Source organism: Falco rusticolus, chromosome 11 (genome assembly GCF_015220075.1).
Source record: "Falco rusticolus isolate bFalRus1 chromosome 11, bFalRus1.pri, whole genome shotgun sequence".
Taxonomy (NCBI): domain Eukaryota; kingdom Metazoa; phylum Chordata; class Aves; order Falconiformes; family Falconidae; genus Falco; species Falco rusticolus.
In genome coordinates, this window is record NC_051197.1 from 31,744,307 (window position 1) to 31,761,699 (window position 17,393).

General features: G+C 39.8%; 1 protein-coding gene across 1 annotated transcript in view; it reads left to right on the forward strand.

Annotated features, from left to right (window-relative positions):
• HMCN1 (hemicentin 1) overlaps nucleotides 1-17,393 on the forward strand; it is a 202,423-nt gene that overhangs the window by 148,517 nt on the left and 36,513 nt on the right. The window contains exons 55-71 of the mRNA XM_037404235.1: nucleotides 76-189; nucleotides 1,356-1,543; nucleotides 2,103-2,199; nucleotides 5,229-5,390; nucleotides 6,374-6,487; nucleotides 6,620-6,822; nucleotides 7,054-7,135; nucleotides 7,255-7,386; nucleotides 7,612-7,761; nucleotides 8,534-8,693; nucleotides 9,274-9,398; nucleotides 10,905-11,088; nucleotides 11,255-11,352; nucleotides 11,736-12,014; nucleotides 12,605-12,795; nucleotides 13,989-14,070; nucleotides 14,868-15,004. Of these exons, the coding sequence (XP_037260132.1) occupies nucleotides 76-189; nucleotides 1,356-1,543; nucleotides 2,103-2,199; nucleotides 5,229-5,390; nucleotides 6,374-6,487; nucleotides 6,620-6,822; nucleotides 7,054-7,135; nucleotides 7,255-7,386; nucleotides 7,612-7,761; nucleotides 8,534-8,693; nucleotides 9,274-9,398; nucleotides 10,905-11,088; nucleotides 11,255-11,352; nucleotides 11,736-12,014; nucleotides 12,605-12,795; nucleotides 13,989-14,070; nucleotides 14,868-15,004 (2,498 nt within the window). The remainder of the gene's footprint in view (nucleotides 1-75; nucleotides 190-1,355; nucleotides 1,544-2,102; nucleotides 2,200-5,228; nucleotides 5,391-6,373; nucleotides 6,488-6,619; nucleotides 6,823-7,053; nucleotides 7,136-7,254; nucleotides 7,387-7,611; nucleotides 7,762-8,533; nucleotides 8,694-9,273; nucleotides 9,399-10,904; nucleotides 11,089-11,254; nucleotides 11,353-11,735; nucleotides 12,015-12,604; nucleotides 12,796-13,988; nucleotides 14,071-14,867; nucleotides 15,005-17,393) is intronic.

A 17,393-nucleotide genomic window follows, 5' to 3' on the forward strand; every position in this document is an offset into this window, starting at 1 on the left:
CTTGTGAAATGTGGTGTGGAAATGATGGAAACTGCTTGATGATGCATTTAAACCTTGAATGCATTTGCCTTCCAGGAGGCCGAGTGTTGCAGATTCCGCGGGTGCAGGCTGAAGATGCCGGGAGATACATGTGTGTGGCAGTAAACGAAGCTGGGGAGGATTCCATTCATTACGATGTCCACGTGCTCTGTGAGCTTTCCTGCTTTGCTTTTTCTTTTTAATAGCAAAAAAAAAGTTCAGTGTATTCTGAAGCACTATAGTCCAGATTTACTTAATGTTTTTAAAGTTCATAAACTCTGCATATTTGTAAACTATGGAATTAATGTGGTTATATAATGTGCTAAGAGTTTTGTAGAAGTATACACAATTGGATGAAAATAGTGTTAATGTTGTTAGTTTGGTATGGTTTTAGGTTATTATTACAGGAACTCAATTGTATTACCCCTGTCAGGCTTCACCAGAAAGAAAAGTATAGGTAGAAATCCAGGATTTATCTTGCTGTCTCTTGTTCCCTATCCAGTTTTCTGTTCAAAATTCTGACCTGCTGGACTTTTCTCTCCTTACTTTGGTCATCGCTGTCTAAAATACCTGCAAAACTCCCAAAGGCTTAAGGGAATTGATGATTTAGATCAACCACTGAATGCCTGCGTACGATCTGTTCACAAACGTTGCACAGAAAGGGCTTTTTCTGTCTGGTCTGGAGAGAAGGCAGCTCGGGGGGGGGGACCTTATCACTTTCTACAACTACCTGAAAGGAGGTTGGAGGCAGGCGGGGATCAGTCTCTCCTCCCAGATAACAAGTGACAGGACAAGAGGAAACAGCCTCAACTTGCACCAGGGGAGGTTTAGATGGGATATTAAAAAAAGCGTCTTCACTGAAAGGTTGGTCAAGCCTTGGAACAGGCTGCCCGGGGAGGTGGTGGAAGCACCATCCCTGGCGGTGTTTAAAAGACGTGTAGATGCGGTGCTTAAGGGACACGGTTTAGTGCTGGACTTGGCAGTGCTGAGTTAATGGTTGGACTTGATGGTCTCAGAAGTCTTTTCCAACCTAAATGATTCTATGATGGACTAACTGGAAGATGAATTTTTACCTCTTCTTTATGGCTGCTATGAATAAGTGTAGTTCTCCTGAAGTCCTTTGTATTGTACTGATCTGTTCTAAATCTAGTAGTTAGTAGCTAAACTAGTCTTGGGATTTTATTAGCTCTCACCGTATTCGCTGAAGGTTTCACTAATTTCTTCTAAAAGCCTCATCTAAAAAATTTGTCTGCAATATTAAAAAAACCAACAAGACAACAGAAAACACGGAGTGGTGCTAAGCCACAGTATTCTTATTACATTTTGTTCTTTTGTAGTACCACCGTCCATTAGTGGAGCTGATAGTGATCTCCCTGAAGAAGTGACTGTGCTTGTGAACAAGGTTGCGGCGATGGACTGTGTTGCAAGTGGCAGCCCTTCTCCAAGTATTGCCTGGCAAAAGGACGGCCATCTCCTAGCAGAAGATGACAAACACACATTTTTGTCCAACGGAAGGAGGTTACAGGTAGCTCTTCGTGAAAAACTGATTTCTAGCGTCAAAAACACAAGCTGCCATAGAGACAAAACTGTTTAGGTATGCTGAGCATGCGATTCTGAATTACTATTTTTTTTCTACAAGGTGTCGCAGAAGCAAGGAGTTGTTGTCCCTTGCTCCTGTCCCTGAGATGCTGCTGCCTCTCACTCCTGTGCAGTTCCCTCAGTTGTGCTAACCCAACTGGTTGTGAGGTCATGCTGTGACCTGCATCGGTGAAATCACTTGGTTTAAAATAACATTGACTTTCGTGAAGAACAGCCTGTAGCTGTCAATTTTGTCCAAGTTTCCCTAATGGAGTTTAATTATTGCAAAATATATTCCTCTTTTTTTTTTTTTTTAAGAAAATATTGTGTTCTGAAGAATGACCCTTTCTGATCAATGAAAGAAATTGGATGAAAGTATTAAATCAGTTAGAGAGCTGAGCTTAATGCTCTCCGCTTGATGCTTTGACACTAAGTTGTCTTATGGATTAGCTCAACAACTATCTTTCTCTTTTTTTATTTGTTTTGTTGGGTTTTTTTCCCCTTAGATTTTGAATTCCCAAGTAACAGATACAGGCAGGTACGTGTGCATTGTGGAAAACATAGCTGGGAGCGCCAAGAAGTATTTTAACCTAAATGTTCATGGTAAGTAAAATAATCCATAATTATCTGATTATCTTCTTTCAAATGTTAGTTTAGCTTGAATGTGTTAGATTTAGCAGAGTGCTTCGGCACATACTTAGCTTTATGCAAGTAAAGTCATCTTATTGGATGTAATGGAGATTCTGACATACCAAGTTTAAAGTACCGTGATAGCACATGGCTTTTGATACCACGTGCCTTTAGCTCCTTTTACGTATTCCGTATAGGTTGAATTTATTATTGAGGGAACCTTATGTACTGGCTGTATGTGTACACTGTGTAGGGGTTGCTAAGCCCTGAAATCATGAATTACAAACAGGTTGGATTATAGTCTGTTTTGATATGTTCATAAAATGCATTTTCCAAGAAAATTAACGATTAGAAAGCGTTAAACAGAGATACGACATTGTAAAAGCTAACTTTTTAAAAAAATTACTCTTTAAGATTTCTTTCTTCTATTTTTCTTTTGTTATGGAGTTAAAGTTAAAATAAATTTTGGCCTTAAGCGTCACAAGTCTAAAACAAATACAAGCCAGAAACTAAGATATTTTCCATTATTTTAAAAAATAGTCTCTCCACCACCTTCCCTTACCTCTCCTGATAGCTTCAGAAAATCAGGATATCTTTTTAAATAACATTTCAGAGTAAACCCTGACTTTCCCTTTTGTTTCTGCCCACTCTTCACCCCACTGCTTTCAGTTTTCCATTATGAATTGAAGATCAAATTAAGCATTATTCCCACAAATTCATCCCCACCATTACGTTTTAAAACCTACCCAGGAATACTGGCCACAACATCTCTATCTGCTTCCACAGTACTATTTTTCACATCCTTGTTAGCTAGCTAATATTCTGATTACATAGCAGATAGAAAACAAGTGCTGTCTTATCTCTCTCTTGCTTAAATTTAGTACCAGCATCCCAGGAGTCTGACGATTTGAGTTGTTACATACAGAAGAAATAAATTTTTTTTTCTCATTCATACATGCAGCAGATTTACATACTAAGTGAATTTATGATGCATTTTTCTGCTCTGTAATACAAATATAAATAGTCAAAAATAGTATTGTCATGGGAAGAGTTGCCCTGGAGTCATTCTCTGAGAAGTTATTTTCTTTCAGTGGAGTCTGTCCAGATTTCCCGATGTTTGAGTTTTGTTTTTAAATCAAAATACTTTGCCTTTATTTACATTTGTGGTTTAATTTAAACTTATTGTCTTTAAAATATTTATTTCTAATGACTATAGTTTAATACTATTATTTTGAAAGAAATATCTGAATGAAGCTTTAATTCTAGCTTAACAGTATCACCAGTTTAGATCTATTACTCTCTATGTATGTGGTTTCATTTGAAGAGAGAGACTATAGGTTCAGGAAGGGATTGAAGGACTGATGAAAACGCCTTGTCACTAAGCAGCATGATCTTTGTTTTGTCAGTGTCAAAAAAAGGTCTTTTTCCAGCATTTTTGTAAGTTTCTGTTGGAACTACTTTCATAGATTATAATAAAATATTAAAGATGATGCTCTTGACTAAGTTGAGAAATTCACTTCTTAACTCAAAGGTGAGCAATAAAACTAAAATAAAACCTTTGAAAACATGAAAAATACCCAGTTTTAAAATCTTAACCTCTGACCTTAATATATAATAAATAGGTAATTTTCACACTAAATACTAAAATTGAGCCCACTTACTACATCTGTAGGCACACAGGAATACCTTCGCATATGTGGATTACCTGTGGTGCGTTTGTGAGCGCTTTGCACGGGGGGGGGGGGGGGGGGGGCGGCTGTGGAATTTGAAATCTACCACTTGCATAGTTTAAGGAAAATTCATTAAAAGATAGCTCAGATTTGGCCCTGTATATTAAATTGACCACTGTCTTGCACTGCCAATAGTCACATCTGTGGGAAAGTAACTGTAAAAGTAAACAAATACAAGTAACTATAAAATATCAGATCAGAATTCTCCGTTTATTCTAGTGAACCATGTAGTGCTCATTATAAGGGAAATAAACTTCACTTGTTCCAAGTTGAAAAATATGGACTGAATTCCCCCGTTTACATTGACTCCTCTTGTTTCTGCAGTGCCACAGAGGAGCAATAAACTTGGCTTAATGACTGTTTTGTGTCATTCAAGTGACAGAAAGCAGCTGGAGTATTTCTGGTGGATACGATCCAAAATACTTTCACATTTCTGTCTTTGAAGAAGAGGATTCCATGTGTTCTTTGGAATGTTTTTTCCACCCAATAGAGCCAAGAACATGCTTTTGCTTTCCTTTTAAGCGTTTTATATAGCCACACTGCAAAGACATAGAGACTAAAACTTGGGATCTATTAAAAGGAAGAGATTTACAGCTATTTCATTTTAAATAGTTCTTGTAGAAAGGTGAAATGCCAAAATATTATTGTATTTAAAAATACTGGGACTTGTAAGCTTGAAATTGCACCCCTTAGAGCAGTGCTGGCATGCCAGAATTTTAAACTGCTTAGCTCACTACTGAACAACGCATTTGTCTGGATAACAGAAGAGCTCTGAACTGTATCACAAGGAATCCTTTCTGGTTCTCTATAATGATAAAATGGACTATTTCAGAAAGTGTATGAGCAATACAGTTATCAGGAAGAAACGATACTCAGTCATCCCACATATCCTGACAAGGTAAATGTAATCTGTCCTGCCCGACATAGCGAATGCCCTACGAGTACAGCGTTTTAAAACTGATAGTGCATTAGTCAGGAACTGCAGGATCCTCTTACAGGTTAATTAGCCTTCCCAAATCTCAAGCACAGGACTGCAAATGAAATAACTGACATTTTTGTGAGTTACAGGAAAAGGAATGACCATTAGATCAGCTTCAGTCGTATTTCCAGATAGATCCAAAACAGCAGTGGATCCATTCACAGCATGTGAAAGATTTTTGCAGCTTGGCCCTTTGGCAAAACTCAGCAATTCAGCTTTGAGTAAATCAGGATCTTGTGGAATATTGTTTGCTGATACTGTGATAGATACTATAAATGTATTTCTCTCTCTAGTTCCTCCAAGTGTTGTTGGTAATAATCCTGAGAATTTGACTGTGGTGGTGAATAATTTCATCTCTCTGAGTTGCGAGGTGACTGGCTTTCCACCTCCTGATCTCAGCTGGCTCAAGAATGGAAAACCTATCAGTTCCAACACCAACACTTTTATTGTGCCTGGTGAGGAATCTCAGCTATTTCTACAGCCTTTGGACTCAGCTTCTGACTCTTTTGTTTTGATAAGAGCAATGGCCGCTATTTATGGAGCTGGTATATTCTTACTGTTGCTCCAGTGAGTAGACAAGACGCTTGGCCTACTGTGTTTAATAATTTCTTGGCTGTTGGGTGGGTTCCCTTAAAGAAAACTGGCTCAGGCTGAAAGCTGCTGAAATTAACTGCGGGGAAAAGACTTAGAGGGCAAGCCACAGAACAGAGATACGCTGATGTAAGTATTGATTAAAGTTGAGTCACTTAGACTCGCTTTTCAAAGAAATGACCAGAAATTATGACAGAGGCCAAGATAAATTCTGCTGCCTTAGATGACAAAAAGTAACAACCTTCATGTTGAATTCAGTGGGAAACTGGATTCACCCTGCTGAACTCTCAGGAAGAAATCCTTGCATTCTGAGATCTCCTGAAGCCGCTTGCTAAATAAGGTCCATGAGCGCTGGTGCCATTTCTGCTCCTGCTGCTTATCTTCAGCCCAGGGTATCAAGTGAAGGTCACTCGCTGTGTTGCTCTGTCCTGTCTTGCTGGCATAATGGGGCTGGGGGCTGTGGTACAGCACGGAGTCAGGCACAGGCATGGAAATCGCTAATGGCAGTAGAGGCACGTGCAGATCAGTTACGTAGCTTCACGAACGGAGAAGGTGAGAGTGGGGAATCAAGAATGGGGTAGTGACAGTTCAGTGGGAAGGGCACGGCTGTGGCAGGTGACAGCAGTTAGCAGCTACGTCACAAACAGGTCTAAAAGGAGTATTTGTGCTTCTAACTTCCAATTATCAATGCTAATAGAATTTACCCTAAAATTTTACTACTTTGACTGGATTCTGAGGTTATATTTGGTGTCTGTGCTCAGTCTGTTCAACCGGCAGTTTTAAGGTAGCATTTGAGATTGATACGGTAACCACAGAATAAAGCTCAAGCCTTCTCCCTTTCCGTCAGGTGCTCGGACTCTGCAGATTCCCCGAGCCAAACTACCGGATGATGGTGAATATACTTGTATTGCCAGAAACCAAGCTGGGGAAAGCCAGAAGAAGAGTTTCCTAACCATCCTTGGTTCGTTTGTTACTGGTTTCTGAAATAATATCTATTGCTTTGAAAATGCAGTATTTTGTATTTATTTTCATTAGCTTGTTTTCTGCCCTTTCACAAAACCAACACAGAAATAATTCTAAGCTTCTTCTACAGTGCCCCCAAGCATCAAAGACCATAGTGGAACCTCACTGACCATGCTGAACGTGAGAGTGGGTGCCCCGGTGACATTAGAGTGTGAATCCAATGCTATTCCCCCACCGGTCATCACCTGGTACAAGAACAGGCGCATAATTTCAGAGTCGGCAAATGTGGAGATCTTAGCAGAGGGGCAAACGTTACGAATCAAGGGTGCTGAGGTAGGCCAGGCTTGTGGGATGCTGCAACTGCCGCTACTCTGCTACTGTTAGGCAGTTATTTTGCTCTTTGTTGCGGTGTTCTGCTAGCTGTACGTAGGAGATGTATTTGCTGGAGGCCTTTTAGTCTGTGGAAGGGACCTTAAGTTGGCAGAGGCAAAGGCTGTTAATCTAAACGGTAGCATTAAAATGAAACTCCATAATAAGGCTTTTCCTTATTTATTTTCATTTTAGGTTTCTGACACGGGCCAATATGTGTGCAAAGCCATAAATATTGCAGGGCGAGATGATAAAAATTTCCATCTTAATGTTTATGGTGAGCATACTCTGCATTATCTGCAGTAGTTATTATGATACCACAGACATTGTAGAGCAGACAATTCAAAATGAGTTTACAAAAATGTACCGCTCTTATTGCTTCCATTAAATTTATAGTGCCACCAAATATAGAGGGCCCTGAGCAAGAGTCGGTCCATGAAGCTATCGGTAATCCTGTTACCTTTGTGTGCGATGCTGCTGGAATTCCTCCACCAACATTATTGTGGCTTAAGAATGGAAAACCAATAGGTAATGTTCTCTCATGCTCTTTACTGCTCTTTTTTACCCCTTTGGGGCACCACTGTGCTATTTGCTGTCTGTTCTTTGATTCTTCTTCATCTGTTTCTAGACAGACTCTTATGTTAACTGATTGGTATCTTTGTTTTTCTTGGAAATTTCGATGAAAAAAATTCTCAGGATATGTTTGCTTTCTGTGGCCTGGCTTGGAATGACTACTTGTTTACATATTTTCAGAAAACTCCGATTCTCTTGAAGTTCATATTTTATCTGGTGGAAGCAAGCTTCAGATTGCTCGTTCTCAGCTTCTAGACAGTGGGACATACACATGTATTGCCTCAAATATAGAGGGAAAAGCCCAGAAAACTTACGTGCTTTCCATTCAAGGTAAGGCATGAGAATGATGAGCAGAACTGGTTAATACTTGGTTGGGTATGACGCTGTGTCTGTGCTAGAGACACTGAGATAAGACCAGTGTAGAAATGTAGAAATGCGGAGAATTTGGATCGTTATTTCTATTAGCTGCAAGCAGTGGGGAAAAATGCTTAGAGGATTATATACTGTTAGTCAGAAATTTGCATGAAAAAGAATATTCTTAACCTCTGATTGTAGGAGAACTTGAAAGCAATCAGGAGGGATCACATCCTTCCTCCTGCTGAACACTGAAGCTACCTTGGTTGACTGAGTGTGGAGCACCACGCATCTGTGCATTTGGAAGCAGTGATACCTGTAGCCTTGTTTGCCAGAGCCAGCAGGAGGAGATAGGGAAGAAATACCGGCAGAATTTCCTTATGATTTTTTTCCCTACCCTGGTCAAATGAGAAACCCTTTATTTAATGAAATGGGATTTTGCCACAATATTGTACCTGTTAGCACTGTTTGAGCAGATAACTGTAGATATTAAATATAAGGGCAAAGATACATGTTTGTAATATTTTTTTTTAAATTAGCTGTTTTAAGTAATGTTTAAAGCGGCTTTGAATTTATCTTTGCAGAGCTCCCTCTAGAAACAATGTAATTACACACTTTCTAAACTGAGTTTGAATGGAGGTACTGCAATAAATGCTATCACTCATGAGCTACCGCAGTGTAAGTTTTTATAGTTTAGATTATGTTTCTTGCTGATGAATCTTCTCCTCCCTCCATTGTGCTTTTCCAGTTCCTCCTAATATTGTGGGCTCTGAGATGCCTAGTGAGGTTGGCGTCCTCCTGGGAGAAAGCCTCCAGCTCGTCTGCAATGCCAATGGAGTGCCCACACCTGTTATGCAATGGCTTAAAGATGGAAAACCAGTTGCCAGTGACGATTTACAAAGAATGAGGCAAGCAGAACTAAGCAGACACTGCATTCTCTTCTGTAATTTTAAACCTTTAGAGGGTCTTAGAGAGGGAGCATGAGGGAGGGCCCTAGGAGGTCTTGTAAAGAGGACCTGAACCCTAGCTCAGCCAGGTCAAGAACATTGTCTCCCTCTTTAGCTTCTATAAATCTAGTATACTTTGTTACTAATTTGATTTTTATTTTTTTTTTGGTGCAGAGATAAGCATATGATACCTATTACTGTCTCAGTTAATAATTTCCATTAAAGTTCATCAGGTTCATTAAAGTTTATGAAGGTTAGTAAGTTCCACTCAGTTCCTTGGAGGGGAAAAAATCTGAGATGTTAAAACATTTTACTTTTGATGCTTTTCGTTATGGGTTCTTCAGAAGCCTGCCTGAAATTGAATCTCAATACAAGGTTAAACAGGGCATCTCCAGGAAAAACTTCCTGGCCTATCTTTAAGGTTCTCTCCCTGATTTCCCAAGAGGATAGAGGTAGTTGATTTCAATGTACAAACCCGTTTATTTACCAGGTCACAGGAACACGTAAATGAACTCACCCTGGTTTATGTCCTTCCTCGCAGAGTGACTCCAGATGGCAGCACATTAAACATTTTCAGAGCTCTCAGCTCTGACACAGGCAAGTACACCTGTGTGGCTACCAATCCTGCAGGAGAGGAAGACCGGATTTTCAACTTGAATGTATATGGTGAGTTTTCACAGATGTGAAGCTGAGATCTGGTCCATAATCCTGTCTTTGTAAGCACTCCCAGGAGAGGGCCAAGAAACGAATGCCTGTCTTCAGTGTAATAGTACTTGCACGTGTTTCCAATTTCATGTACCGTAGATACCACGGTATATTATACAGGATGTTCTGTTAATGACAAAATGATTGAAATCGCTGGTGAGTGTGTCTTGGGATAAACAGAAATTAATTCCTTTGGTATATTTCATAATAGAGGAATTCTGCTTGTGGTGATTATTTTTTTTTTTCTTGCAGAGAAAGATTTGCTTGAGGCTGATTTACTATGATACTGCTTTTTTGATGTGTTAGTTTATCTTCACTAATTCCAATCAAAGTACATCAGCTAAACCCAGAGTAGTGTGGTAGGGAACTAATAGTTAAAGGTCCCTAGAGTTTAAAAGAAAAACGATAGTTTTGGAGGAAATTCGTCTCTTGCACAGTTTGACGTACAGAAGATAGTGAGCATAACTCTTCTCCAGCAGTGTAAAGAGTGGATATTTTTATTTTATGCCTATTAAGTACAATGATAGTGTGAAAGAGTGAAACTGGGCAGCATTTCACAGTGGTGTGTCTGTCCTGGTTGTACAGACTCAGAATCAATTGGACTATGGGCACGAGCACAGTAGCAGGAGATGACCTTTGATGTAACAGATAACAGCTGAATGGCACAGGACACGCGTCTGGGACGGCATGGCACTGCACAGCAGTGGGGATTTTGGGGATCAGTTTGTTTCGGTTGAGGTTCAAGTAATGACCAGCTTCAGTGGTCCTATCTATGCAACTGCCGTGGTGTGTGGTGGGATCTTGAGTCAGCCAGAGCTTGGAGCTGCACGTGGCTGTGCCGCCTTTATCTAGTGAGTCCCCCCCCTTGCCCCCAGGACCGAGGCTTTCAAACTAACCTCCAAAACCAAAAAGCCCCAGAAGCAGTCCTGTTAGAATAATCTGCCAGAATACTTAACTAGGCATTTTGAAATGTTCTGTGTTGAAGAATGAAGTCAGCATACGCATTTAGAAGTCGATGGGCTTTCTTCCTGCATGATTCTAGCTTTCACTGTATAAAAGATTTATTTAAGGAGGTAGGTTTGGCAGCAAACTGCCAAGTCCCCCGTGGCCCTTAAGCAGTTCAGCCCATCCCCTCTGAGGCGTGACCACTTGTTCCTTCCTGCGTTGTTATTCTCCCCCCATGTGCTTCAGGCTCTGAACCCCCTTGTTTGCCACAGCCTGACAAATCGAAGAGGTAATCCTACTGCTGTAGATGCACTAAAATGCATCTGATTTAAAATACGTAAACAGATAATTTATTAGTGCTCAATATAATTGTTAGAGGATTTACTCTTAAAAAAAAATGGGGATGATCTTGTTAAACTGTCTGTGGGTCATTAGGTGCAGGATTTTCAGCAAGGTAACAATTGTGGAATTATTTTAAGAGCCAGTTTTAATATCTTCCTTTTCAACATTTACAAAATGTAGTTCCTCCGACAATAGCTGATAATAAAGACGAACCAGAGGACCTCACTGCCCTTTTGGACACCTCCCTAAATATTGAATGTACTGCTACTGGAACCCCACCACCACAGATAAACTGGCTAAAGAATGGCCTTCCTCTGTCTGTCTCCTCCCAAATCAGGTTGTTGTCAGCTGGGCAAATTCTCAGGTTGGTTTTCATCTATTTTAACTAGCTGAGTTTTCTGTTCTCTTTTGCTATATCGGCATGATTCTGCTAGTATTTTTGGAAGCGAGAGTAAAATTTGATCCAAAGTGTGCCATAATAAAAATAATGTATGCCATTTACAGCTTGCTTAAAATTGTTTTCTCTTTAGACTTGCCCGTGTGCAGATACCTGATACTGGTGTGTACACTTGTGTAGCATCTAACAGGGCTGGAGTGGACAACAAACATTTCAAACTTCAGATTTTTGGTGAGTTTCTTTGCAGTGCTTTATGTAAAGAATCTTATTTCTTAATTTTGTAAACCTAATATTCAGTTTTCTTTCTCACCAACACGAACCTGCAGGCAGTCACAAGTATCTCTTATGTAGGTAGGGGAAACATGGGGGAAACAGTAACTTTTCAGTGTTTTTTTTTTAATAATTAAATTGTTTTAACCCTAGAAGAGTCCTTACTGGAATTGGCACCCATAATGTGTCACAGATTTTTTAGAAATAATAATAATGTGTTAACACATGCTAAACATGAATGTAAGCAGGGAAATGTAAAAGGGTAGCTGCCTTCCGAATTTCTTATATTCAGAATTAACGTCTGGGTTGTGCTCTGTATGAACCCAGTTGTCGTTTCTCGGCAGTGCCACCAAACTTGGATAACGCCGGAGGAACAGAGGACGTGACTGTAGTGAGAGGCAGTTCAGCTTCGATGAAGTGTCTCACTGATGGCACTCCTGCCCCCACCATGTCCTGGTTTAAAAATGGACATCCTGTAAGCCTCGGGGCTCACCTGATGCCAAGTAACCAAGGAATGGTCCTTCATTTTGCGAAAGCAGAGATCGGTGACACAGGCAAATACACTTGTGTGGCATCCAATGAAGCTGGAGATACCAGCAAGCACTTTTCCCTAAAAGTGCTGGGTAAGTGTTAACCTTTCAGTTGAACAAAATGTGAGCAGTTAGTGAGTATTTACTCAGGACAACAATTAAGAAGAATGCTCTAGGGATAAGGAGTATTTTCAAGGAACATTTGCTGTCATAATGAGAGAAATGGAAGATACCTAAAGACTTGTGAATGTGTAATATAGTATATATTTCCCAACAGTTCTGGAGTACTGAAATATGCTATAATTAATAGTAACTAATTTACAAAAAATATGGTTTAAATTAATAACTTTGGTTAGTAGAAATGTAGCTTGACAGGATGATAGCAGAACTGAAGGCATAGCTGAAGGTAAAACAGCTAAAGGGATAATAAATATATTCACCGATAGTATATACTCTATTTTACTTGGATTGTGAAAACATTTTCTAACTAATAATTCCAAATCATAAAATATGCAAATTAATAGAGGCAGGTGGAAATTACATGAGATACTCAGTGAGTTCATGACAGAGTCAGAAATAATACCAATGTAGACTACTTCTGCGAACTCTAACCCCGAGCCTGTGTATCATGTTCTGTAGGCTTTTTGAGTCAGGAAAGAGCTCAAATGTTTTTCCTTCTGCAGAGCCACCTCACATCAACGGTACAGATGAACCAGAAGAGCTCTCTGTCATCGTTAACAACCCTCTGGAACTCCTCTGCATCTCGTCTGGCATTCCGGTCCCCAAAATCTCATGGATGAAGGATGGGCGCCCGCTGTTGCAGAATGACAATGTTCATGTCCTAAGAGAAGTCCTTCGAATAGCCAGTGCTCAGGTGAAGTTGTGGTGGCCAAACAAGCTCAGTTTTGCAAAGCCTAGAGGAGTGTGCAGAACTGCCTGCTATTAGGACCATCCTAAGAGAAGACCTAAAAAGCCTCTATAAAATCATCCACCTGCATCTGCGGTTAGAGAATATATTTTTCAAGCCTTGCCTTGGAGTTTTCCAGACAGAACAAACATCAGTATTATGGGTTGAGAGTGCTCAAGCACTTCTGCCTCTTCTGAGTATTACTGTTTCAACTTCATTTCAGAATTCTGTAATTGTTTTATTTATTGGTGCTTCTTGTTACAAAGCAGAACAACTACTGCTAGGGACTCCTCTTTTTCTGGGGTTATTTCTGGGTTTAGCCTGTGTTTGTAATCGCTTCGTGTTCATTTCCTACCAGTTTGACTCTTGTTACTAGCTCTTGCTTTTCTTCTTTTGTGTTTTGCAGTTCCTCCTCAGCCTTTCCTCTCTTTCCATCAGCCCAGATGTTATTAATATCCATTTGCTTCTCACATGTATAAGCCATAGACTACAGAGAAAAGCTGCATTTGCAGTCATCTGTGTGCAAGTTAATGAAAAATAATTTAAGGCAATAGAAAGACTCTCAGATGAATTCAGACAATAAAAGAGCCCAGGGAAAAATAACCTTTAAAAACCTGCACCGATAAACTAAGGCTGTATTCAGCTGTGGACAGCCAGACTGCAGTTCACCAAGCAGACATGGGACAGGGCTCGGGACTGATTGCTGCTCGTTTTGTTGGTAAAGCAAACACTTGTCTTTACAATAAAGAGTTTACAGGAAGGAGAAAGTATAAAGGTTTTAATGAGCATGTGTGCACAAAAAAAATTGCCATAATACCCAAAAGTGACCCTTGCTTAGATGGATACCTGTAACCAGTTCCATCTTTATTGATCACCTGTTGCAAAAACCGTCACAGAGAGAAGGGTTCTTGCTGGAGACACATTATCCAGAGATATTTTATGGGATCCTGCAACTCCTAATCCATCTCTGTACAATCCTATCATGGTAAAATAGCCAAGTTTTCAAGAACTTCATTAATTTATTTTCAGGCATTCCTTTTCTGTTGTGTTCGTGCTCAAGTGCTGCCTGTTATATGTTGTTGTCCATGTTTGTATTTCACGGCTTTTTGAATTGTTCCCATATTCTGAGGTTTCTGCTGAAGTTGTTCCTGTGTTTCTAGGTGGAGGACACGGGAAGATACACGTGTTTGGCATCTAGCCCAGCAGGAGATGACGATAAGGAGTATTTAGTAAGAGTGCATGGTAAGTTTAATTTAGGAAAAAATGTATTCCTTCAAAGTGTAAACTACTAAGGTACATACCCGATCTTATTTTACATGTTAAATATTACTAAAGAAGAAATATTACATATTTTGAGAAAGTGATATTATACCGTATTAACATAATAAACATTTCTAAATAAGGGTAACTGTTCTGAACGTGATACACAGTTAAAAGGGAAAGTTCCATGTCATGCAACTAATTTCTGTTATAATTCTAAGTCTCACATTTTTTAATACCTAGGAAGTTTATAGATATCAGTGTGCAGGCAGATTGAGTTTGTTGCGCTTGTTGAAAAAGGATGTGAAGTATACCGATACCTGTGATCATTGTAGGGTTTCGGTAGAAAAAGGTAAGAAATGTATTTAGAAATGAACACACGAAATGTAACAACAGTAAAGGAAGTTTAAGTGGGATTTCTGCAGTTCTAAAATATGCCTTGAGTTGCTTCTTGATTATAGCTCCCATGCTTATTGATGAACAGTTCATGGAACTTTGGTGATGTCTGCTTTGTCTGGCTTAAATGCTGGTAGTCTCACTGAGAAGGGACTTCAATTTCTGTCACAGTAGTTTCCACTGTGTGACTTGGGAAACAGGTTTCACCAGTTAAAGAGCTGTGGCATATTTAACACAGGTATTGAAAGGCAGAACTAATTAATGTTACTGTAACTTTGCATTTATTTTAAACTTAAGAAATAAATTGGAAATTTTCAATGACTGATTTTAATGGTAGCTCATATGTGTGGTGGTGTTTGTTTTTTTTTTAATTTTTATAACAGTTCCTCCTAACATTGCTGGTACCGGTGGTCCACAGGACCTCACTGTGTTGCAGAACAGACAAGTTATACTGGAATGCAAGTCAGATGCGGTGCCACCTCCAACAATCTCGTGGCTTAAAAATGGAGAACTTTTAGAGGTATAGCGGTTACATTATTTGTACTAGTCTTTTGCTCCCTTGATTTTTTTACACACAGTGCTTGAGGTTTCTTATTCTGCTCACTTGCCCCTTCAGTGCAGTCCAAGTTACGGTGCCTTGATCGAGAGAAGCTGAGTAGCCCCAGTGCAAATACAGTTAGTCCTAAATGAGTACCTGAAGCTAGCAAGCATGTGAAGTGGCCATCCCGCTGTTACTTGTTCTTTTTTCCTTTAGGGGGATCCCTTGCTCCTCCTGGATCCTCTGAACAATGCTAGAAGCCTTCGGTATACTCCTGAATGGCTTCCCAGGAAAGGTAGCTGAGAAAAGACTACACTATATGTTTCCTTTGGGTATATTATGCATCCTCATATTCTAGTAGCATTTAGAAAGGAATTTACATTAATTTACGTTGGAAAAGAGAAAAAAAAGAAAAGGAAAGAAAAAGGGTTTCTAATCACCACAGTTTTGTATCAAATGCATCTTTTTCACTCAGAATTCTGTGTAGTGTCACATTAAGGCATCGAGTCTTTGCTGGTTGAGAGAAAATTAGCAAGACGAGGATGGTTTATACAGAAAGAATTTTTTACTTCCCATCCTCTTTCTTGGGGTCACTCAGAAACCAGGTGCTTTCCAACTGAACCATTTAAGTTCAGTTATTAATTGAACTCAATTAATTGATAATTTTCCCTCAATTGATCTTTATTCATTAACAAGAGGAAACAAATTCAGCTTATGAGTTGTGTCTCCCTTAACTCAACCTTAACACAACCTCAACTGTAGTCCATCAGTAGTCCTCACCTGAAGTTCTGCTTATTTGCCTTTCCTTCTCATACGCCATTCCTCAGACTCTTTCTCTATTGTAAATTAAAAAGCATGAAGTATTACTGCAAGAAGTAAAAATATGGTGGGCAATTATGTGTTACTAAGCGCTGCTAGGGCATGCGACCTTGAATGTAGCACAAGAACTAGCTAGAAACAAGTTTAACAGAAGCACTCTTCTGCGTGGTTGATCCGTTGATTTGGGTAGTGGGGTTTTTTTATGAAAGGTTGAACGAGGCTTGGAAGTTAAATACGTGAATACTTTTTGCCTCGGTCCTCCTTGGAAAGATTGTGTTTTAAAAGCAGTAGTTAAGAAAAATAAACCATGAGAAGAAGCCACTGTTACAAATATTCCCCAGAAAACAAAGCAATAGAGGAGCACTATGATAGGTGTAGGTACTCAGCTGAGTTTTTTTAACAAGTATTTTTTAAAAAGTTAAAAAATTAACCTTTACAGTACTAGTTCTCCTCTTGCCTCATGAGTTCATGTTGGTGTGTGAGGGCGGAGGCATCTTGGTTGTGCAGTATGGTCAATCCCCCGCTTTCTGATTTATGATAGACTAGGGAATTTCAGTCTCTAGAGTTAGTTTTCCACCAGCACTAAATTTCAGTTACAAATTTAGTTCAGACATGGCAGTTTTAATTTGTCACGTGTACTTTGGGTAGCAGACAGGTTTACTCTTCCTTACTGTTCTTTTTAGTCTTCAGTTTAGCTTATATAAATATATACCCCAGGTATTAGGAAAATGTTGGTGTCCTATGGAATGCCTGTTTGCTTTCTCAACCTTAAAGAAATGTAATAGCCTATTAATACTAAGCAGCTGGAAAAGAGCTCTCCTCGGGTAGGGAAAGAGAGGTGCTCTGTGGCACAGCATCTTCGTTATCTTGGAAAAATGAGGTTTCACAGCGACAAGACAGGATTGGAGAAAGGTTATCAGGCTGCAGTGTGATTTCAGTTTAAATCATCACTGGTTTTGTGAAAAAGCCTTGTTTCACAGGGTGTCATTCCTCCTGGTTTTGTTGTCTTCCACTGTGCAGATTTTGAGGTCTGCTCCAGACCCCTGTATGCTCAGGGGTGTAATTGTGCAGCATCACTGGTTCTGGTAGCAGAGCTATGGGAAGATCTAGCCTCGTCCTTGCACTCTTCATTGATTTGGAAATGTGTTTTGAGTTTTAAATAAAGAAGTATGTAGGTAGGTAGGAGCATCTTGACCTAACCTGGCTTTATTTAAACATTAAAATAACTGCTTGAATTCGTATTTTTTCAAAGCTGGGTTTTCTGACATACCTTGAGTAGACCGTAGGGATCAAATGATAAGCTTTGTTGCCTGTCTTTCCTCATCGATATGCTTCTGTGTTTAGGAACCGTAGCACAGGCTGTGTACTCGACAGGAGATACCAGCCTTTACCCAAAATCTGTCTGTAATCCGCTCTGGTGGCGAATCATGTCACCCGTGAGGCTTCAGCAGTGCCGTTCCTTCTGCACTGGCTGAGTCGTGCCTGGTGTCAGATGGGCGCGCTGGGGTGCTAGAGCAGAGGGTGCAGAACTGGAGGAGTTTTGCCTGTCTGA